This window comes from Atractosteus spatula, chromosome 19 (genome assembly GCF_055471065.1).
Source record: "Atractosteus spatula isolate fAtrSpa1 chromosome 19, fAtrSpa1.hap1, whole genome shotgun sequence".
Classification (NCBI taxonomy): Eukaryota; Metazoa; Chordata; class Actinopteri; order Semionotiformes; family Lepisosteidae; genus Atractosteus; species Atractosteus spatula.
Window position 1 is genome coordinate 2,576,208 of NC_142724.1, and position 22,360 is coordinate 2,598,567.

The 22,360-nt window shown below is 47.9% G+C and overlaps 2 protein-coding genes across 5 annotated transcripts; both read left to right on the forward strand.

Moving 5' to 3' along the window:
• Positions 1-210: 210 nt before the first annotated feature.
• Positions 211-9,647, forward strand: c19h20orf96 (chromosome 19 C20orf96 homolog). Its single transcript, XM_088937288.1, has 11 exons — positions 211-380; positions 863-930; positions 2,294-2,489; positions 3,055-3,188; positions 3,629-3,787; positions 4,554-4,653; positions 5,101-5,258; positions 5,826-5,927; positions 6,736-6,822; positions 7,018-7,136; positions 9,371-9,647. Exons 2-11 carry the CDS (start codon positions 874-876, stop codon positions 9,429-9,431), a joined length of 1,173 nt encoding a protein of 390 aa, XP_088793414.1. The 5' UTR covers positions 211-380; positions 863-873; the 3' UTR covers positions 9,432-9,647.
• Positions 9,648-11,106: 1,459 nt separating this feature from the next.
• Positions 11,107-22,061, forward strand: rem1 (RAS (RAD and GEM)-like GTP-binding 1). 4 transcript variants are annotated; one of them, XM_088937533.1, is made up of 6 exons: positions 11,107-11,221; positions 12,187-12,262; positions 12,360-12,716; positions 17,544-17,626; positions 19,465-19,672; positions 19,804-22,061. In XM_088937533.1, the coding sequence occupies exons 3-6, from the start codon at positions 12,386-12,388 to the stop codon at positions 20,079-20,081; spliced, it is 900 nt and encodes a 299-aa protein (XP_088793659.1). In that variant the 5' UTR covers positions 11,107-11,221; positions 12,187-12,262; positions 12,360-12,385; the 3' UTR covers positions 20,082-22,061. The 4 variants fall into 4 exon arrangements, with proteins under 4 accessions (XP_088793659.1, XP_088793660.1, XP_088793656.1 ...); XM_088937530.1 differs by lacking the exon at positions 11,107-11,221 and adding an exon at positions 12,015-12,122 and having other exon boundaries at positions 12,212-12,262; positions 17,544-17,780; XM_088937534.1 differs by lacking the exons at positions 11,107-11,221; positions 12,187-12,262 and adding an exon at positions 11,833-12,122.
• The last annotated feature ends 299 nt before the right edge of the window (positions 22,062-22,360 follow it).

Consider the following 22,360-nt stretch of genomic DNA (forward strand, 5'->3'; position numbering starts at 1 on the left):
CTCTTTGTCGCCTCCGGTTCTGGACGTTTAGGTGACAAATACTGTCATTAATTGAATAATTATCGGTAGCGACGCAGCTGCCTCTTGGAAACTGTGGCTGCACAGTAATGAGTCTCGCCGGGCCTCTTGACCACGGGCTTGCAGGAGCGGAGCGCCGCCTCGGGCTTTCTGCAAACTGGCCAGCAGGCGGCAGTCGCGGGCTGATGAGCCGAGGGCTGGTTGCTATGGTAAACAAGCAGAGGTCGGAGACATGAAGTAGCTGAAACTTGAATCAGAAGGACGATTTAAAAACTTCCAGATTCGTGTTTTGTTTTTGTTTTTTTTGTCGTAACGGGTTTTATAGATCAACTACTGAAGATAACAAATGTAGGCTTACAAGAGTGAGTACTGTATTTCATGTTGTTTTACTGCCATTCATTTCACTTTATAATTGTAATTCATCATTTACAATTGCACTTAATACATTCTCACGGTTTTTTTTTTTGTTTGCTGTCCGCTGTTCTTGGCGGACAGTTAATTTCCGCAAAGACACTGCCTTGGTCCAGGAGAACAGGCAGGACCCGGGCGTGATTTCAGAGTTGCAGCAGTCTTAGTCTGCCGTCAGTCTTTTGACCATCGTTTTAATTTTGGATAGAAAATCTTTTACACATTCATGTAATTTATTTTTGTACGACCGTGCCTTTAAAGTAACCCAGAGATTCCCCAGGGTTTATTCTGAAAGCATGTACTGTATATGTAGGCTTTTTACCACATTGTTTCAGTGAACAGGGGGAGGAAGGTGTTCTTGTTTTTAGTAGCCAATACGCTGATTTTTAATCAACACTTTTAATGTAATGACAAGTTTCTTTATTTGCCTTTGGAGGGTGATAAGTAATGGCTTCATCAACGAGCTGTCTTGTGAAGTCCCTACAGGAGGAGTTCAGGAATGCGGTGAGTTTTCATGGGGCAGGACGCTGGACAGGAAGGCTGGGGGTTCAGTTTCCGGCTAGGATGGTGTTGTTGATCAATGTGCTTCACTGCACCGGCTCCTCACTTCACACACCGCTGTATAAACGGTGTTCCAGGTCGTCATTGTACATGGAAATTTGTCATTACCTGGTTAAATAAAGGGATTAATAATAATTCATGTATGATACCCATTTTAAAAAAACAACAAACACATTTTTAAAGAAATGTACTGTATTAGCCATTTTGCCCCTGCCCTGGCCTGACATCGCACAGGGAGGAAATGTGCTCCTCTGCTTTTCATTACTGCAGCCATTAACAGGAGTTAAGTACTGGAAAAGTTTTTTATTGATCTTTTTGTTGAAGACCGATAGAAACAATCGTCCAATGTGCTCGCAAACAGACGAAATATGAGGAGAGGAAGGTTAGAAATAGGAGGAGGCCATTTGACCCATTTGGCTTGTTTGGTCGTTAGTAGTAGCTAATTAATCTAAGGATCTTGTCCAGACATATCTTGAAAGAAGCCAGGGTGTCGGTTTCAACAACACGGTAGGTTAGCTTGCTCTAGACTTCGGGCAAAGTCTCTTTTTTTTTTTAAAGAAAAGGTCTTCCCGTGCTTAATCTTAAAAGTGCTTCCCCTCAGTTTCCTCTTGCGTCCTCCAGAGCTGGAGAACACCAGGAAGGCACAGCGGGAACCGGGAATGAGAGAGAGTTCAAACAGGGCAGTCCCTTCAGAGACACAGCTCTCTTGGCTCAGTCTGTTCTTCTTATGTTATAACCCAGCGCGTCCTGCAGCAGAGGCGCTGGCGGCATGGGCCCTGCCGAATCCTACTGAACAACAGTGAAGCACAAGCCAGAGGGCTTCTGAGGGGAAGCTGAGTGGAAGGGCGTTTCAGCAAAAGGTTGTGGGAGTTTGGAACAAGCTAACCGGCCGTGTGATTGGTCTGAAGCTGTTCGTCCCCATTGTAGATTGTTCAAAACAGACAGGTACAATAGGAAACATAGTAGTTCAGGTGGGGAGCTGCGTCAGCATGCATAGGCTGCAAAGGAACAAGTAATAGGTTTATTCCATGCTGAAAAAAAGAAGAAAGAAAACACGTTTCGGCCATGGAGCCTTCTTCACCTGAACCTCCACCTCCAAAGCCGAAACGTTGTGTTTTCTTTCTTCCTTTTTTCAGCCTGGAATAAACCTACAGTATTACTTGTTCCAATAGGAAACATGTCAACAAGTGTGCAAATTAAGAGCGTGGTAAGGATGTCCTCTGGGGGGTAGTGGGGGCATCGGGGTGAGTATGAGAAGGTCATACCAGCTCATGTACGGGCATGTGGGTCGGGCTGAACCGCCTAGGACTACAGCAGATGGGCGCGGCAGGACAGGGGAAGAAGCCGACCCGGAGGTCAAGGGACTCGTCCTGCGCTGCGATCCTCCCTGCCACCCATTCCCAGCCCGGCCAGCTGCCATCCCAGAGCCACCCAGTCACGCCAGGAAGTGAGCCGCCCATTGTCGCCCCCTGCTGATCGCCAGCAGCACACCCACACATCCGGTGAGATTTTACTCCAGAGCAGAGCCCTGGAGTCCTCTCAATAAAACACATTCAGCATTAGATCATATAAAGTCATTGGGTGTTGAATTATATGTGCATAGCTGACTCAGGCATCACCATTACACTCAAAGACAACTCATGGAGAAAGTTCTGGTATTTAAATGAAGTTGAACCCTATTATCGTAGAAATCATCAGTTATTATGCAGTAATAAAACCAACGAAACAAAGCAGGCTTTTACCCTGATTGCGCATGACTGTTTTCTAATGCGCTTTATGAAGATAACAACTTTAAGTGCAAGAATTGGAGGTTTTAGAAGATTATTTTTTTAATGGAAAAGGAGCTTCTCATTAACAAGTAACAGAGTGAGGACAATAGAATCAACCTCAGCCGGCTGAGGGCTAGAGCAGGCAATAACTTGCATGATTGAGAATCGTGTCTGATGAATTGAGTCACAAATGACGAGCCTTGGATATATTTGGTTGTGAAAGAACTGAAGTCCACTAATAAAAAAAACAACAACAAATGACTTAACCGAGGACTTTGTGGCCATTTTTATTTCCTAGTGGGATCTCGGTCAAGCACAGCTCGTGTCCTGGAATCGCCTGCCTCATCAGCCTGCAGGCACCTGTGGCGGAAGAAGACTGTAGAGTCTGACCCGAAGGTCCTTCAGAAAAGGGACAACATCAGAGTGTTGAAGGTACTGACTCTTTTAAAGATGAGGAGGGCCTGACGCTTCTGATTTCAGTGCAGTCAGGAGCTGTGATTGGCTCTAGGGCTGAGTGCAGGGATGAATTTGGGTGGTTGGGGATAAGATCAGAGACAGGGTGGGACATGCTGGGATAGGGTGATATCTGTTTTCGGCGCAGCTTAGGGAGTCGAAACAAAACATTACTTACCCCAGGAAATAGCATTTTATGAACAGTAGTAGCTAAATCAATAGGTCTCAGTAGGTTTGAAACCATAGATATGTCGTTTAAATGATTATCACATTTAAGATGGCTTCTACTTACTGGATTTTGTGTTTAAAGAGAATTGTCTCAGCCGCAAGACAGGAGTGTAAGGTTCTCTGTACCCCAGGTCAGAAGGACGTGCGTTTGTCCATTGCAAGGCAATAAGTCCGCATGCACGTGTGGTTAGTTTCTGATAAGGTCTAGGAAGCAGGCGATTTCGGAGTTTGAGAAGCACTACGCAGCACTTCAGGAGACCAACCTGCGCCTGGCCAAGGAGATCAGGGAAGAAGACCGGATTTCTGCCGTCCGTGCCAGGCAATTCCTGAATCAGCATGAGAAACTGGGGGTGAGGGACTGCGTCATATGTGGTCACACATCGCCACACAGCCCAGCCATGTAATTCAGTAGTCCTGTTAGATCCCAGTGAATGTGACAGAGGGGTGAAAAGTGTTGTAGAGAGACTCGTCTGGCTGAGGGAGTGACCGCCTATCTGAGAGAATGAACTTCCCACCCCCTCACTATTGCAAGGAATGAGCCAGGGAGCTGCTGCCGGGGTGTAGATGGGGGAAGGGGCGGGGGGGGGAATGGAAGTCCTGGGCACGGGACTTATATACATAGGCAAGAGCAAGTGTGCCAGATTAGGATCTACCGTTCCCCCTGAACTCCTGTTGTGCAAAGCTCCATACATTTTTTGTTGTCATAAGAAGTTCCTTTATGTTAATCCACACATTAGTGTTAGGACTGAAGAGGTTAGGGTGTTTTGTTTAAGCGATTGTAAACTCTAGCTGAAATTTAAGTGATGGGACTCCAGTCCCAGCTGGCAGCATTTCCTAATTTGAGGAATATTGTTTCTCTGTTTTTCTACAGCTTAACAGATCGATTGTGTCAGATTCAAATGCTGTAACTTGCCACATGTCTGCTGTAGACTTTAATGAATGACTAACTGCAGACTGTATCCTGAACCTGCAAGGATTTGGGTTTGAGAAGTTACTTTTGTGCCCTGTTGTCCCAACTTGCCTTTGTGTTTTCAACACGAAACTGCGTGAAGGCAGAGCACTGTTCCACTGGTGTCTTGAGAATTATGTTTTTTCCCTGTCTCGTTGTCTTCAAAGGACTCAATTGGAGGTTTTGATGGCTGGAGTCGCAGCCAGATTGGAAAGGCCAAAGCCGACCTTGAGGAGACAGAAAGCACTCTGAAGAAAGACCTACAGGGTCAGTGAAAAAAAAAACAGGCAATATATGCTTCCTCCTGCTTGCATCACACAAAAACACTTTCCCTGCTTTCTTGGGCTACGATATTGCCATCATGTTTAAAGAGAACCTGTGTTTTTACACTGTGGCCCAAATCAAATTGTATCTTCATGCGTAGTTCATAATGTCAGCTTTCTCTTAAGACTTACCTTTCTTGTGTCTGGCTCTTGGAACTTCACCATCAAGTACTTGATTTGTGATTTTATTAAACACAGTTGTTTGAAGTTTTGTCTTCAATCTGTGCCTGACCGCAAGGTACCTTCCATTTCTTTCTTTGAGTCATTATTACACACAGGTCATTGCACTGCTCTTTTAAGGATTTAGGCAGGCTTGGTGATGAATTGTGCAGCAGGCATAACATAGTAGAGAAAAAGCTTAATGCACACTGCGTTTGTGGGCCTCTCGTAGGGCTGGAAGAACAGCTAAATAAGCTGAAGACAGAGGTCTGTGAAGCCCAAGCAGAGCTCCACACGCTGAAGACATACAAAGATAAGCAGTACCCTGTGAAAGCCCTGAGGATCGCAGAGATGCAGAGAGAGATCGTAAAACTGCAGGAGACGCATCAGGTAGCCAATCGTACTGGCCAGGCTCACCTGACCCCATGTTCCACACTCGCAAGATAAGCTGTCAGTGCACATAGACATGGACAGAGCAGACCACTGAGCAGACAAACATCCCCTCTTGAAAAGGAGGAGATGTTTACCAAGACAACTAAGACTTAGCTGCTTATATTTCTTTTTTCCAATACATTTTTCATGTATTCTTAATTTTACTACTAAAGTAAAATACAATAAACATATAATTCTCTTTCACTCCATAGTTAGATACGTCTTAGGTTTAAAGAATTGACCTGCTTCAGTGTTTTTGATCGGGGGATGTGAGAATATATTTTAAGCACCACAGAGGTCCAGGCTACAGCAAAGGCGTGCAGCCAAGCGCAATTCTCATAAACCTTTTTCATAGACAGCAGCTTTCTCTATAACAGCATCTATGAACATCCCTCCACAGGCCAGTCTAAAACCCAGCCAGCTTATCTCGAGAGAGTGGGAACTGCTGTTACAAACTACAGTGCATGGCTAAAGCAGAGCTGAGCTTTTTTTTTTCCAAGCTGCCTCACTTTTTGTTTCGGCCAGGATGAGCGAGAGGATATCCAGCTGCTTGCCCAGACCGAGATGGGGAAGCTGGAGAAGTCCTTCAGGAGGACTGAAGATGAGATGCTGTCCGCAGTCGCTGAGGTAATGAAGACCTGCTCACGTCCTGCACAGCTCAAGCCAGCCTAGTGACATCACTTCCTGCCAAGAGGCTGGGATGAGCTCCCACATTGCCCATTTGTCCAGTTAAGAATTAACTGTTGACACTCTCTCATAGTTCCTGACTGCTACATAAGCCATGATTAGCTAACTGTCCTAGCTAATCGATTAGAACAAAAAAAAATTCCTTATTTCCTTTTGTTTGTAACCTATGTGGTTATTTTGTTTATTTACTGTAGTTACTAGCAGCTTGACAGCTATCTTGACAGCCAGGGACCTGTGACTCCTGTCATTTTCCACTGACTGTCCTTTCCCCTGGTGGTCCCCAGTCCTGGTCGTGCTGGTTTGTGTTCCAGCCGGGCCCTCAATTACATAGTCAAACCCTTCATTGACTTAATAATAAGACTGACCTGACCTGTGTGTTCCCGGCTCTAACACATGTTGTAGCTTTAACCATCGTATATATTGTAAGTGAAACAAAATCCCAAACGTGTGACAAGAAACAAAATGCAAATATTCAGCTGAAGCAAAGTCTTTGATTGAGTTAGGCCTTAGTTATGTCATGAAGGTGGGCTGGATTGAAAACCAGCAGCTGTGTGGGCTACCAGGACCAGGACAGAAACCACTGGCCTAGAAGATGTCATTATTGCGAGTGGGAGATCGTGGCACCATCTCCACTCTTTCCTCACCGCAGAGTGTCCATAGACTCCAAACCTACCGCTGGTCCGTGTCTCCAGGTTCCAGGTTGTACGATGTAAAAAAATTAATTCTGGTGTTTATTTAAACTGTCTAGGAAAAGATGACCTATATTCCTCCTGGAGTGGAGCACATGCTGTTCCTTAATTCAGTAATGAAGAAGGAAATCGAACTTCACCAAAAAGTGAGTTGAAAACCTTAACTGTATTCAGGTTTGTAAATAAACAACGAGAATTCTAACACCATGAAGAGAAACTGACTAACATTTTTCTTAAAAACTGAAATGTTGTCGTTTCCAGTATCGGAAGCCTGGATTGTCCGTTTCTTCTTAAATGTCATTGTGTGTCTTCTTCAGTTTCTTTTCCATTTCACCCTGCAGATGATCAGCGAGCTCGAGGAGAAGACCCAGGCGTTAGAGAAAACCGTCCAGCAGCTCCAGCAATCTAGAGCGGACATCAGGAAAGAGATATTCTGCGATGTTTTCCCCAGAAGAGATAAGTATGTTTATCTGTTTATAGACTAATGTGCTGTGTAATCATCACTGACTTGCACCACAAGATATCTTGTGTTCACCAATGAGACCAGCTGATCACTACACACAATTCACACGATTAAAAACACAGCTCAGAGCTGATAAGAATCACTATACTGTACATGTATGTACCTGAACTGAAATCCCCCTACTGGTTTTTCTCTGAGCAAGATTTCCATCTTCAGGTTTGCAGTTTTTCAACATTAAAGAACAATTTGTATTCTGAAGAACTGCTGAATAACACCTTGGCCCAGTTTGTCTTTTGCTCTTTTGTTTTGTCAAGCAGCGGAGTGTGTCGGCAGTGTTGCGTTTGTTTGTTTTTTCTGCACCTCGAAAAAGAACCTGCTGTTGTGTCGAAGCACAGACGTTATTCAGCCTGGCATGCTTTTCTCATGCTTGCATAGCAGATGAATCATAGTATAACTTCTGGTTTCTCAGTGCTTCTTCTGAGTCTTTAGTTTCTTGTAGTTCTGTGCGCTCGTAGATACTAATTCGTCGGGGATGATCATCAGGTCCTGATCATGGCAGCCACGTCTCCTGTAACGTTTGTTCCATGCCTCTCATGTAACCTGCTCAGACCGAACCGCTTGTCCCTGGCCCTCTGCCCATATGAGACAGGAAACTGTGCCAGGGCAAAACACTGCCTGTGTGTGTGTGACGGGACCCTCTGACCTGAACCAGCAGCATCCTCTGTGTTTAGCTGAAGGCTACCCAAACAACTGCATGTTACTAACATGAGGGAAATCTGAGCTCCGGTCACTTAAAAAAAACACCATATGAGAGACATCTGTTTCAGCACTGATACACAGGCTTCTCCAGTCCCCTTCTGTTGTTTACTAAACTCGTAAAAAAGCACTTAATTAGATTCTGACGACAATAAAGAATAAGGTTACTAAAGAGGATGAATAACATAATGGAAAAATATATGAGTAAATAATGCCTTTTTCTATATGTAATTGTTGTAAGAGGTTTGTTTTCCATACTGTTTACCATATAGGGTTTCCCATGATAGTTAATCATTTTCTTCTGAGCTTCTTGTGACTTGAAGCTCTCCAATGCTAAACCACAGGCACACACAATATGGGCAGAACAGCTGGCTGAAGGGAAGAGCACTGCACTGTACGTCTCAACATAACAGTACAGTGTTTTGGAAAATCTCTCTGAGACATCTTAAAGATACACGAAGACTCACAGCAAGCTTTGAAATCGCAGAGTCCAAATCTGTCATTATAGTTCATAAGGGACTCAAATTTCTAGCAGGTTGTTCCAAAACAAGAAACAAATGTAGATTTGGTTTTGAAATATGATCCTTTTCTTATTTATTTTACATCTTCTTTTATTACAACTAAGTACCAAAGTGCAGTTATTTAATATGTTATTTCAATGGAAGAACAAAGGATGTTTCCGTTGAAATAAGTCCATGGGAACAGAGATCTCTGCCAGCGGAGATAAGATTGATTTCAGTGTGCGCAATGTTTCAAGCAATGAAGAAGATCTTTTTCCTGAATGACAAGTGTGAAGCTGCTCTGAGGATAACAGTAGTTTCCCCCATTAACAGGGGTTCTGTCATACATAAGGTGAAGCATTCTTATTTCTGTGGAATAGAAATAAATGATTTATATTATGTCCTTTCTCAGAGTGTCATTAATTTGCTGCCTTTAATAAATGTTTAGTCAGAAGATTTTAGTTGGCACCACTGGATTCTGTGCCCTATTTTACAAGAAGAAATATCCAAATAAATAAATGGCGTGAACAGTTTCAGAAACAGGCCCGTGCTCAGTTGCCAGCCCACGTGCTGTTGAAATTTAGCATTAAATATGGCAACAAAAAAAAGTTAAATGGCTCATTTCAGGGACCTGTCTTCCAACATTTTGCATTGGACCCATGATAGTTTTATTTCTGATGAGGCGAGTTCCTTCCGTCTCTTTTCATTTTCTGATTTAACAGCCTTGCAAAGTTAAAATATTTATTTCTCATTGAATCGAAATACGTTTTTTACATTAACGGTGAAGAATACACCTCAGTGCCAAGTAAACATTTTGCTAAATCATATAAAATCCCAGAGCACACAAGGGAAGGCCTACAGGTCATTTTCACTGTGCGAAGTTGTATTCTCTCAGGCTCAGTAATGATTTAAGTACAGCTTGAGTATTTTATAATCCAAGCAGTAAGACTAATTTGTTTATTGTCTGTGTTGCAGATGTGCTCCGGATATGGACGTGACATTAAACATTCCCAGAGAGGAGTGGCTCCCTATTTAGCTACACTGATCATGGCAGGAGGGACTTATCAGAAACGCTCTATATCTGCGCTCGTGCGTTTGAATTGATTGAATCCAGATCAGAAAAATGTATATACAGTGTTTGTAACATTATGTTTAATTGCTAGGTTGTTCAGATTCAACAGCCAGTTACATCGAGAGCAGACTGTATTTGTACCACTCTTACAGATAAAGATTACTCTTCTAAGTTGCAACAAGTTGGAACTTGTGGAACTCATTTTTCTCTTTAGATGCAGCTCTGAAAGCAAATCATTTCAGTGTCTCTCACAGGAGATTTGGTTTATACCCTGTTGCAGTCAAGGGCCTTAGAGTTGTTACTGTTGGATTTTGTGGGCAAACAAGGAACAGAATGTTTTTAATGCAAATACTTTTTAACCTAACTTTATCTGTTGAGTTACTATGTGAAACCAAAATGAAGCACTTTGTGCACTTGTGTTCATCTTTTATATCCTTTGAGAATTAAAAGCGAGTTATATTTTCATTCAGAACCTCCTTTCTCATGGTGGTGATTGTGCACAGATTTCCAGGACAGAAAGTGTTCCATTTTTGTTCTGGAAGTTATAACTGGCATGGTTTAAATTCAGTAGTCAGCAGAGAAATCTATATCTAATCCCTGTGTGTATCCGCTGGAGTCGTGTTAGGAAATATAGTTTGAAAGAAGACTCCACAATGTGCCGCAGTGTGGGAAAGCAGTTGCGTTTATAAATTGGTAGGCTCTTCGGCACACCATCCAATGGATAACAGATTGAATGTGTGTGCAGTGTGCAGTTGGAAAAGATTCAGCCAAGTCAGAAAAATCTGATTTCTTGCAGAAAAGTCTGCGCTTTTTGCTCAGTCCTGGGATACAAATGTTATGGCTTGGTATGGGACTCTAGAAGGCCTTTTATTACAGAACAATAATTGTTCTGCTTTTTTAATTGAAGTGAAATGCTTAATTTTTTACATAACACCAGGGAGAGCCTTCAATAAACCTGCTGTGCATTGCTCAATGACAAGAGGTTTTCACTTTCCTTATGCCTAGGTACATGACTTTTCTTCTGTTTCATTGATTAACCATTGTGAAACAAACGCACAGACGTACCGATTCGATCTATCGCAGGAATTGCGATGTCACCATTCCAGTTAGAAATGTTCCTGTCCGGTTAAGGTTTCTATTTGGAGTCGGCACCTTTAGAATTAAGACCTCAGCAGTGACTGAGAGCCTCAGGTTTAGAGGAATTTGTCATTTATTTCCAGGCGCTGGATTAATGCTTTTCATTTACTGCACTGCAAACTTTTTTGTAGTACTTTAATTTACTAAGAGAATCAGGTCTGGGGTCTTTTGCTTTCTTTTTTAACTCGGTGGTAAGCACACGTCCTCTTACAATAAAAACTTGTTTTTTCTCCAAATACATGGCACTATGATTCTCTAATATAAAAGGATCGCATTTTTGGTGACAAAGGAGTATGTATATATAAAACACAGACCCACAGTACAAGTAAAAACTTTGTAAAAACATCCCAAAGTGCAGCCAGGCCACCACTCCGTACTTTCCCTATAACCTCCACAACTTTTCCCTACACGAACAGCTCGGCCCTTTCCAAAAGGAAATGACTTGCGCCCTTACGTCAGGGGCCGGACTGGTTGTGTGTAAAAAAAAAGATGAAGTTGCCTTGCCAGAGCCAGAGCCATCCCGGAGCGCGGAGCGAGAGAATGAGGGATCGGAGACCCGCAGCTCAGCACTGCCGAGGGCTAGGGGGCGCGCACAGCGGCTAGCTGGCCGGCTCCGGGTAGGTGTCACCTGCGAAACTTCTCCTTTTTCAGGAGCGGGGTTTGAATACTGTCTGCGGGCCGAAACGGAGTTGTTTTTTTTTTGTATCTGATTGCGGAGCCGTTCTGCAGCGCATCCACAAGTAATCCTAGAGCTTCTCCGAAAACAGAAAAAACAACGCATAGATGTGATGAAGTGAACTTCAATAATAAAAAAAAGCTGTTTTCATTTTTAAAGAGAGAGAGAGAGCGGTTTCGCAGAAGCGTAATATGGTTTGTCTTCGGAAAACGACGTTGCACGCTTGGACAACAATGCCAATGAATTTACGAAAAGCATTTACTTTTCTCCCGCATTTCATAGTTACAGTTACCATCGCGTAATTCCACCATCCGCGTCGAGCGGTTTGTAGCTGAAAACCCTGCAAATATAACCATCGGTCTGGAGGTTTCGCAGTCGTGTGTGTCTGCGCTGCTGCATCTAATGTCTATCAAAGAGGAAGAAGGGGAAAAAAACAGCCGTTGTGTTGTGCGGTATAGTGTGTGGGAGAGCCGAATGGCACTGTCCTGGATTACGCTTTTAAATTTTTAACAAGGTCGTGGAATGCAGAGCGCTGTTGCCGTGGCTCCGAGAGGGTATCGTTTCAGAGATCCCACGGCACTTCTATACAACAGCAACAAAAGCAAATTCAAACACCCAAGACCTTTTTTTGTGTGTGTGTGTGCAACAAATATGATGGGATAGAGAGTGTGTGGCACATTAGCTCACGGCTGACCGACGCACTTGAACCGTCCTCTGCGGGCAGCCGGTCCTCCAGTCGCTCCGGGTCGGAGACACACGGGGCAGCTGCGCGCACAGCGAACCCCTCTCCTCTCCCCTCTCTCTCTCTCAGTCCGCGGAGGAGTATCTTCATCTGACTCGAGGTACGGTTCTTTAAACAAAACTTGTAACGATGCTTCTCTTTTCTTTTTTCTTCCTAAAACAAAGTTCACCTTTCGCACCGCCGCTCCAGGGGAATGACTGTGTCCCAAGACTGAGAAGCAGACCAAACCGCGCGCTTATGGTTCGCCTTTTTTGTTTTTTTTTTTGTTGTTTTTAAATCTCATGTCCCCCGTGGGCTAAGCTGTCAGATATTTAAGACGGCAGAACTTTTCTTTCAGGGCGCGTTCGTCGCTGACCCGAGAGGATGACGCTGAACACGCAGAGAGACAGCAAGGAGACCCTGAGGCGGAGGGCGAGCACGCCGATCCCGTCCGCGCACCAGTCGGGTGCGAAAGACGGGGAGCCCTCGGCGGACCCCCACCATCCCGCCCTCGGCCACTCTGCCTCCTACCACCCCGGGGACAAGACCCTCCACTCCCGGGCCAGCTGGTCCACCGACTCGGAGGACTCCGACAGCTCCGGGGCGGAGTGCCTGTACCGCGTCGTGCTGCTCGGAGACCACGGGGTGGGGAAGTCGAGCCTGGCCACCATCTTCGCGGGGATCCAGGAGAAAGATCTGAGCGACCATCCAGGAGGTGCGACAGCTCAAAAGTGTCGGTTTTCACACTCGCTTCGTCTTCATTAAGCCTTGAATTCAAAATAAGCACGAGCTGTTTTTTCTTGACTGTGTGCGGCTCATGGTTTAGAAGGCAACATTATTATTATTTTTTGCTTATTTCGTATCAATCCTCTGCCTTAAAATAATGCGCCCAATTTCAAAGTTGGATTTTGTCAAAGTTTATTGTGGCGTTGTACTGTAGGCCGTTATCGCCGTGATGTGGACTGTTGGTAGCTGCCCGAACTGGTCCTGGATCAAGCAGTTTTTGCTTGTGTAAAAGCTTTTGCTTGATAGAAGAACATTTTTTTTCTTCCATTGCCTTAGCTGGTGAACTCAGAATGAGAGCGGACGAGGGGATGTCACTAACATATGACACGGTTATTTCAGACTGGCTTGGCGGTAGGGATTTTTAAACGCATAGTCTTGCAACCCAGTTGCGGTGGAAGTTTTTTGTTTTGTTTTCAGCTAGGTACCCTAGGAGGCTTGCTCCCAACTATGCTGTTGGGTCGATGCCCGTTTATAATCGCCGAAGAGTTTCAGTGCTCAAGACCTTAAAGCAAGTTTCGTCCACAGTTCTATCCTGCCACTGAATCGTTGAATTTCCCCCGCAGCAATTCGGAGGCAGGTATCGCTGGGCTGTACTGCCTCTCTGTCGATGCCCCTGGTATTGGGGCACCCCGGCTGCGTCACCCCGGATGCGCTGCCGTCACGTGCCCGTGTGGCGCCGCTTCGGGCAGCAGAGGCGCCGTCACGTGGCGATATCGGCCGTCAGACCCCCGATCGATTGTCAGGCGCTATTGATGACCGCGTTGACGCGCAGCTCCGGGGGTAGAGCCATCCGTTTAGTGTTCGCGTTTGTTTGGAGGCGGTTATCTGCCAGAAAAACACCGTACAGACTGTCGGGATGTGCTATTCCTTTTTTTACGCGCCTTAAGTTTAAATACAGTAAGTCGGAACGTGACGCCCGTTCCTCTCGCTGTCCTGACCTGAGCGCGGGGGCAGCGCTGGACTCTGTAGTTAAGCAGGATGTGTGGGTTTCTGGAGAGAGAGAGAGGGTTTTCCGAAGCGATGCCAGCTCACCTGTCAGTTGTTTGCAGACGAGGCCCCCAGCGTCAGGGGCCCCACAAGTACGTCTGTGTTTGGCACTGAGAGGTTAATGATTTATTGTACGTGCATGCTCTGCACCTAGGCACGCTCACGCACGTACTGAGCACTCTGGGTGCAGTGTCCCCGGGCACTGTGAGAGCAACTCACACCAAGATGTGGAACTTTGAATAATCACGGACCGATTCTCCTGTAGCGAAGTGCCGCTGGCCAGTATGCTCAGACGGAGCCCTGAGCTGTGTTTAAGACGAGCACGAGCTGCGTGTGTTTGGGGTTTGGGAAGTATTGACAGACGGCCTGTTTATTCACCCGGGAGCTCTCTGGCCCAGACAGCAGGCACTCCACATTGCTGTGCGCGGGGCTGACTGGCAGCTCAGCGAGACAGCCCTGCCTGCGGGGCACAGGCTCGAACCCAAGCACAGCTGACTCCGCACTGAGGGAGGGAAGCGGCCATCGTCTGTGAGGCTAGCAGGTTTCAACAGGCTCTGGACTGGTGCAGAATGAATTGGCCTAAGCAGGCATTTACATATTTGACTGCAGTGCAGTGACATGGTTTAAAAAAAGACCAGATGTTTGGACAATGACTGACACTTAAAGAGAAGTGTTGGTGACCTGTTTCGCCTTTCTGCTTTTATATCAAACCTCATGGCCTTGCCTGACGTGTCAAGGCCATGAGGCCTCGCCCCCTCCCCCGCCTTCCCCAGTGTCCCAGAGGCTCGCAGTCTCCCGACAGCAGTGAGTGGGGGCAAGATTGACACATTAGACTGGTTTGTCTTCAGACTCGGTGTCCAGCTGGGCTGCTGCTCTCCAGCTCTGGGTCCCTGTCTCTGGAAATGCTTTAGGCTTAGCAAACACGCATGCGGGGAGAGATCTGCTACTGGACACTTTGTGCTTTTCGGAGACAGCTTCACCAAAGCTTATAGCTGGGTCCGAACATCCAGTCAAGTAGCTGCTACCACCCAGGTTACGTTAGAAGGGCAAAACAGCCTGGCCACCTCTGACCTGTGACCTTGCTTATGCTCTTTGCCAGAACAGAGGTACTGGTTCTGTAATGACGTAACAGTGTTTTAAAGCAATATTTGCACACAGTAGCATCATCGGGGAAGTGTAAAACTTTAACCTTTATCCGCAGTGCAAGACCTGTTCAAAACACCTATTCAGTAGGTACGGCTGCAGAGCTGCAGTTTCCTCAAGATCACAGCAATGACTTGCATGGAAGTTCAGTTAGTTTTAGTCGGGTGTTTGTGTCTTGCTAAAGCTGGATTTATCTCTGAAAAAGTGAACAGCGTCCTGGCGGTGGGACAGCGGTCCCGGAGACAGAGCGCAGGCCGGTGTCATGTCTCCCTCCGGCTCCTGGGACACCGTCACGGGCTCTGTGTGGGAAAGGGAGACGCGGAGCTCCCGTTCACGGACGCGTCCCGTGGGCAGCGGTCACTCTCCGGCCCTGACCTCCGGCGCCTCAGGGAGACGTGGCGGAGGACCGGGTGGGTGGGGGAGAGATTTAAGGGAAACACGGCGACACAGCTCTTTCGAGAGGAGAGCCTAGAAAATGTGTGGCCCTTAGAGATTCACGCGAGTCGGATTTCCCAGTGGTTTAGGGACTTGTTTAATTCAGTCGGGATTATATCTCTCACAGCAGCTATGAAGCTGTGGACGTGAAGTGTGCAAGTAATTACATTTTTGTTTCGGTGAAATTGTTTTTTCACTTGTGTTTTCACGCGCTGCAGGGAGTGGGGTCTTTCTTGGGGTTCGTGACCACAAAAGACCACAGCACCTCCCTCGAACGTGATCGGAGAAAGGGGTGAGCGAAGAAAAAAGCTTTTCTTTGGCACTGAAGCAAAACACAGCTGATTGCAAAAGGGCAAATAATTATAGGTAATAAGGTTTTGCAGAAATAAAAAGGTTCTAAAAAAGAAATTCACTGAAATCTCTTTGCTTCCCTTTGCACCACCCTGCATTGTGTCAGAAAATGGAAAACAAAATAAGATATATTGTCTGGGCTGATTGGTATTTGTTCCATGGAGGCTGTGTTTCACCTCCTGGATGAGATCTACTGCGTGTATTTTTTAGCCCAAACTCTGGCTCTTTGTAGACTGGAAGGAAAAATACAGATAAAAGGGCTTCGAACGCAGAGGCTGCGGCCCCCGTTAGCATGGTGAGAGGTGCACTATGGGAAGTGGTCCACTAGTGAGTTGTCTGTTCGAGGAGGCTGAGTCACACACTAGATGTTTCCATGGCAAATTAGCAACAGCTTCTGGGCTGAGTGGAGGAAATTAGATTAATGACAGCCTTACAAACGCATCAGTCTGGCTCGTCTGCAGGAAGGCCTGAAATGGGCACATTGTGCCATTTAAACACCCCTGTGTGTTTCCTTCACAGGCAACAAGGTCTCCTCTTGTCACTGTGATCTGTTTCCCCTCCATCTGAAGGTGTTACTTCCAGGCAGGAGATGAGGAGAATGGAAACGAGAACGGTTGAGCCGTTTTTCTTTTGTGATGAAGTGTTTTGGGATATCTGTAGTCTTGGCTGTCCTTTCCCGTGAGCACAAGGCACAGACCAAACCCCATATTCCTGACAAAGGCCCACAAGTTAAAGCTCCGCAAGGCATGGAGTTTCCTTGAGGAGCGTGACTTCTAGGACTGCGGGGAATGGAAGGAGCTTGACTTCTTCTTTCTCCAGGGTCCGGCAGCCAGTTATGGCCGCAGTGTTACTACTGTGTACCTGGTCTTGTCAGACCTCGGGTGCACGGGCCTGGTCAATACTTGAACAGGAGGCCTGCGGAGCCATTTTCGCCAGGACTGAGCCGTGCCAGAGACGTTCCTATACAGCCATCAGCGATTTTGAACGCCGCCTCCCCGCAGATCAGGATTGGCCTCTGTCTCGAGCAGCTCGGCGTGCTCGCTGTGCATGTGTCCCTGGTGCACTCCCGAATCGCTTAGACCTCTTTCCTGCGCTGCGACCGTGGTGCCAGCGGTGGAGGGCTGACCGCAGGCCGCAGGGCTCAGTGTGAAGTGGTGAACCGAGCAAACGCAGGCCAGCTGTTTAAACGCACCCAGGACCCAGCCTCGGGAAATCCCGGTCCCCGGTCCCAGCCCGGGTCTCTGCCACTGGGACTCCAGTGAAGTGCCGCACAGCGTGGGGGAGTTAGCATGACACCGTAAGAGTGCCGAGAGCTAGACTGCGGACACACAACGGCAACAGGGTTGACCTGAGCTGCGGTGCGGCGCCACTCCTCTGTCTGGAAAACTCCCACTTCCCCCAGTGTGTTTTTCCTGGGAAGAGGAGGGATGTGAGCAGCAAGGCCCTCAGCTGGGAGTCTCTGTCTCCAGGCTGGCGCAGCTGTTTCTGGGCACAGAAGCCGGTCTCGATTCCTGCCCGCGAGGCCTCCCCTGAAACGCGGCGGCACGGCGAGTCGCGAGTGTCTTCGCGGTTCGTGTGTGCGAAGCTTCGGCCAGCCGCCTCGCTTCGGCCCCCACCCCCTCCCGTTCCTCTGCCGGAACGAAACCTGTCCGGGTTACAGCCAAGAAGACCGTTTCGGGAGAAGGAGGAGACACCCAACCCGCCGAGTCTGGGTCGCGACAGTTCTCGCTCTTCGGGTGCGGAACCCATGACAACACCCGACCCTCGGGAGGCGATAGAGAGCGTGCCGCGTGCCCTGTGCTGTGCCCTTGAACCTAGCTGGCTTTGCCCTGTCTTTCAGAGGACACCTACGAGCGAACCCTGACTGTCGATGGGGAGGAGACCACTCTGATCGTGATGGACACGTGGGAGGCCGAGAAGCAGGTATGTCCCCGCCCAGCAGGGGGCGCATGTCTTCCCACTCCCTCCCTTCTGTTTCTGCAGGCTTGCCCCTCCCCCTCCGCGCCTGAGGGACAGCAGTGTTGTTGTTCCCGAACGCTGCAGGCGTGCTATTCCCAGGCTAGTGGCATCACTTCCGGTGAGGAATGTGGGTTTGGAATGCGCACTATCGGGGGAAAAAATTATTCTAATTATTCAAACTCACTGCAACATTTGTTTGAGCTTTGCATTCTGGTAAACAGGTCCTCATGAGCAGTTAACCTGCTAAACTTGGCACAGTCCTCCACCTATTATTAGAATCTGGTTTCTCCTCATGGAAATATTTGTCCTGAATATATAAAAAAAAAACCAACTTGTGGAAACTTGCTTTGGCATGGATCTGTTGTTTGCGAAGGTGGTGGAGGGCCATGTGCAGTTTATGACCAGGTGCGCAAGAAATCTTTTCCTCCTCTCCAGCGCTTTATCGCCGCGCTCCTGAGCGGCTGGTAAAACAGCGAGGTGGAGCTCGCGGGCGCAGCGGGCGAGAGGCGCTGCTGCCAAAGCCTCCTCCTGCTGCAGCTGCAAATTAAACCAGATGTGTAGCGGAGCGCAGGAAAACAGAAAACAGAAACGGCCTTGGGGAAAAACAAAAGGTCTGGCAGCTGACCCCACTCCCCTCCTTTGACCGCGTTGTGGAAAAATGTCCACAGCCTCCAGCGATAATCCATAGAGCCTGAATCGGAGCACGGCCGCTCTGACGGGGCTGCTCAGATCTGCGATAGCGCTGGCTGTGCGGGCTAATTCCACCGGTATGGATCGGCACTGGGAAGGCCAATGGGCTGCCAGCCCTGCTCAATTAGCTTGTGATGGGTGGTTTGCCTCTGTTTTCTTTTTCATTGGTTTGTTCCTGTTCTCCCACACTGCTCTTGCCAGGGCATTTGTTGTTGCTGCTTGTGATTGTATTTGCGATATGAGGCCGGGATGGAACAAATGGGCCAATCAGCAGGCTAATGCGTACCTAGTAATTAAGAGGACTGGGAGTTGGGGTGGGGTTCAAAAGCTTTTTGCTCCAGTGCAAGAATGTGTTCTGTTTTCTGCCGTGCCATACAGCAGCAGCAGCACTACCTTCTGCTTCTATCTTGTCCGACCTCAGAGGGTCAGAGAGGCTGGGCCTGCTGGGCAGTGGGGTGGGAGACCGGTCAGGAAAAAGAGGCTTTTTCTGTGTGTGGCACAGGTCGACCAGTAGGTGGCACTCTCCCCTCTGCACCAGAATTTCCACATGGTTCACCTAGTAAGGTGATCAGGGTCTCTAGAGCGTAAGTCCCATCCCTGCAATGAGATATGAAACTGAAGTCTTGACCGCATGGTCATTGATGATTCCAAAGCGCTGTTCATCAGGGCAGGAGTGTTAAATTCCACTCTGGGCTTGCGCAGTTAAATCCCCCCTTAATTCACCTGGTGAAGCACTTTCTCAGTCATTGGCCTCACCTGCTGTGTCGAGGGGCTGCTGGGTGTCTCCCACGTGGGGGCTGCTGGGGCAGAAAGGCTGCTGGGTGTCTCCCAGGTGGGGGCTGCACTTCAGTGGTGTGTGAATCGGTCCCCTCCTGCATGTCAAGCGCTTTTTGAAAAGTGTTGAAGAAATGCAGTTAATGATCATGATAACTAACAGAAAAACGTATACTTGTACGCAAGGAAGAAGCAACTCTATATTTATCCACTACGCAAATATTGAGTTTATTTGAACAAAGCTGTGGCGCTTGAGCACTGCTCTGCTGGCGTGAGCGTGAGCCGTGTGAAGACACCGCGCCCATCGCCCCTGTCCTGTGTCTGCCCCCCCCCGCCAGGAGGAGGACGAGAAGTGGGTGCAGGACTACTGCATGCAGGTGGGCAACGCCTACGTCATCGTGTACTCCATCACGGACCGCGCCAGCTTCGAGAGCGCCTCCGAGCTGCGCATCCAGCTGCGGCGCCTCCGGCAGGCCGAGGACATCCCCATCATCCTGGTCGGGAACAAGAGCGACCTGGTGCGCTGCCGCGAGGTGGCCGTGGAGGGTAAGTGGCAGCGCCGGGGTCAGAGGGCACCGGGCCTCTTGCCACCATGTGTGTCTGCCTGAACGAGAAGCTGGGAGCCCCCCCAGGCCCTCTGTCCCCAGGCTGTCTGACGCCTCTCTCCCCCCCCCCAGAGGGCCGGGCCTGCGCCGTGGTGTTCGACTGCAAGTTCATCGAGACCTCGGCCTCGCTGCACCACAACGTGCAGGAGCTCTTCGAGGGGATCGTGCGGCAGATCCGCCTGCGCCGCGACAGCAAGGAGACCAACGAGCGGCGGCGCTCCGTCTACAGGCGCAAGGAGAGCGTGACCAGGAAGGCGCGCCGCTTCCTGGACCGGCTGGTGGCCAAGAACAACAAGAAGATGGCCCTGAAGGTGCGGTCCAAGTCCTGCCACGACCTCTCCGTGCTTTAATGGCGACGGGGGGCGGGCGCTGGTCCTGCCCACCTGAGACCCGAGAGGCAATCCCGCCCTCTCCGGCCCCCCGGCACGCCCCCGTTTCCCACTCTCTCTGGGTTTCTGTGTGCGAAGAGCCTTGCAGCCGGAGACCGCCCCCCTGGCGTTGGTTTTTTTAATAAAATCCCTTCGTTTGTTTGATTTATGTCCCTGGTAGGAACATTTCTGCCATTCCTTTCCTTTCCTTTCATTTCGGACGTGGAAAAAGATTTCATCACCTCTTTCTAAGACCTCGGACGGACAGGCGCTGCCAGCCGGCTTTCTGTTGAAAGGCTGAATCTCTTGTTTTTCGTGTGGTCTGCGGGGAGCGAGGCTCTCTTGAACCAGAGCGGAGCAGTCTGGAGGCCTGCAGTGTTAAACGGACGTTACATGCTTTAAGATCTTGATGAGACAAGGGACCAATTGAATTTAATAAAGATATGTTATTATCACGGCTGCAAAGACATTGAGCTGCTAAGCAGGTGTATAATCAATTGTTAGGCTTGCCACCTCTCCTATAGAGAGACATTTAGGCTTCTTTGTTCTCCATCCTGTAATCGGAGTTGCAGCTCTCCAGATGACTTGCTGAGGGAAGAAACTGCTCCCTGGCGTTCGTGTTCTTCTGCTGGAAACAATGACATCACCGAACAGAAAGCAAGTTCCTGTCTCAGACTTTTTCTGCTGCTCCACTTAGCCCTCGTCTTTCCCGATAGTGGTGAACCCCTGCGCCACTTAATCAATGGGAAAGCGCTTCAGGTGTTTTCGTCGGACTGGGTACTGAAGCGTGCAGTGCTGAGACAGTAGTCCTGCTGTCTTTACTGATACAAAGAGCTGTTCAGAGCCAGTGTGAAGGAAAATCTCCTTTGAAAGGGAAGTGTATTACAATACACATATGGAAGGGATCACAGTTTGGATTAATTTGGAAAACAAAATTCCAGTAAACTATATGGTGTGTATATTTGCTGTGCAAAGTAACCACTTCTTAAAACCACTTCCCTTCTTATTAAGAGTGATCACTCACATAGGTTACCAGTGTTACATTTATGTGTCTAATGTTTTCATCCAAAGTGACTGATGTTTGAACCCATTATTACAGCTGGGTGTTTTACTGCAACAGTCTGAGTGAAGTACCTTGCTCAAGGGAACAACAGCACTGCCTCACCTGGGATTCGAACCCAGAACCTTCCAGTTACAAGTCCAGGGTCCGGGTGTTTGTCCACTAATACTAAACTGCCTTCCCTGACCTCGAGTCAGATTCCGTTTCAGTTTCAGACCCGTCTCTCCTGAGGTGCTTGTTCAAGGCGATTGCAACGTGCTCGGCTCTTCCGAACGCGCTGGGGTTTGTGTGACGTGGCTGTGTTGTCTTTGATTTTTTTCCCTGGTTGCCAACAGGGAAACACGTCTCACTTGGGCTTGGTTGCATTTGCAATCCAGGAAGAGCAGGCTGTAGTCTAGAAGGGGAGCTCATTGCAGGCAACGTGAGTGCCAGGCCTCTGCTCTCTTACTGGGATAGAGAGCAGCTTGCTCGAGAGCCTTGCTCGTGGCCCGTCTGTGGACACCCGCGTCTTCCTCTCTGTTCCAGCGGATCCACCTGGACCTTCACTGACAGCCCCACAAACGGTCGCTTTTCCTTTCGAGTTTTCCTGTTTGTTCAGTGTTGTTGTTGCTTCTTCCAGAGACCCCCCCCCCATCCTGTGTTCAGCCTGTGCGGAAAGGTTTTGATTTCTGTTGGTCTGAAATGATCGCAGCAGCAAGGCCTCTCCCTGAACATTGTGTACGAGGAGACGCTTGAAAAGATTGTGGGTAGGTGTGCCTGAAAAGTCCTCCTAGCCTCTGGGCTTGTGGAATACGAGCAGTAACATTTTTGTACAAATGGAAAGTTAATCTGTGGCTCCATGCAGTTTTGTAAATAAAGTTTAGTTTTTTTATTATTATAAAATAAAATATATATTAAATATATTTCAGTGAAATTTCTTCTGGTAATTCTATTGTAATATGATTTCTCAGAATGAACATCTTTGATATATACAGTAGGGTGGCTGTCCAAGACAAGGTAAAATGACAGAGCTGCAGGAAACAGGCCCTTCCTTGCAGACACAGCTAAATAAAACAGGAGTTGAGAGCAGTCAGAGTGAAGCCAAGACATTCAGGCTTTACAAATTCAGCACAAACACTGGTCTTTGCTTTCCCAGTGCCAGGTTTGGTTGTCTTTTATCTCAATGACGAGCACTAAAAGCTCTTCAAACGAGCAATGTCCA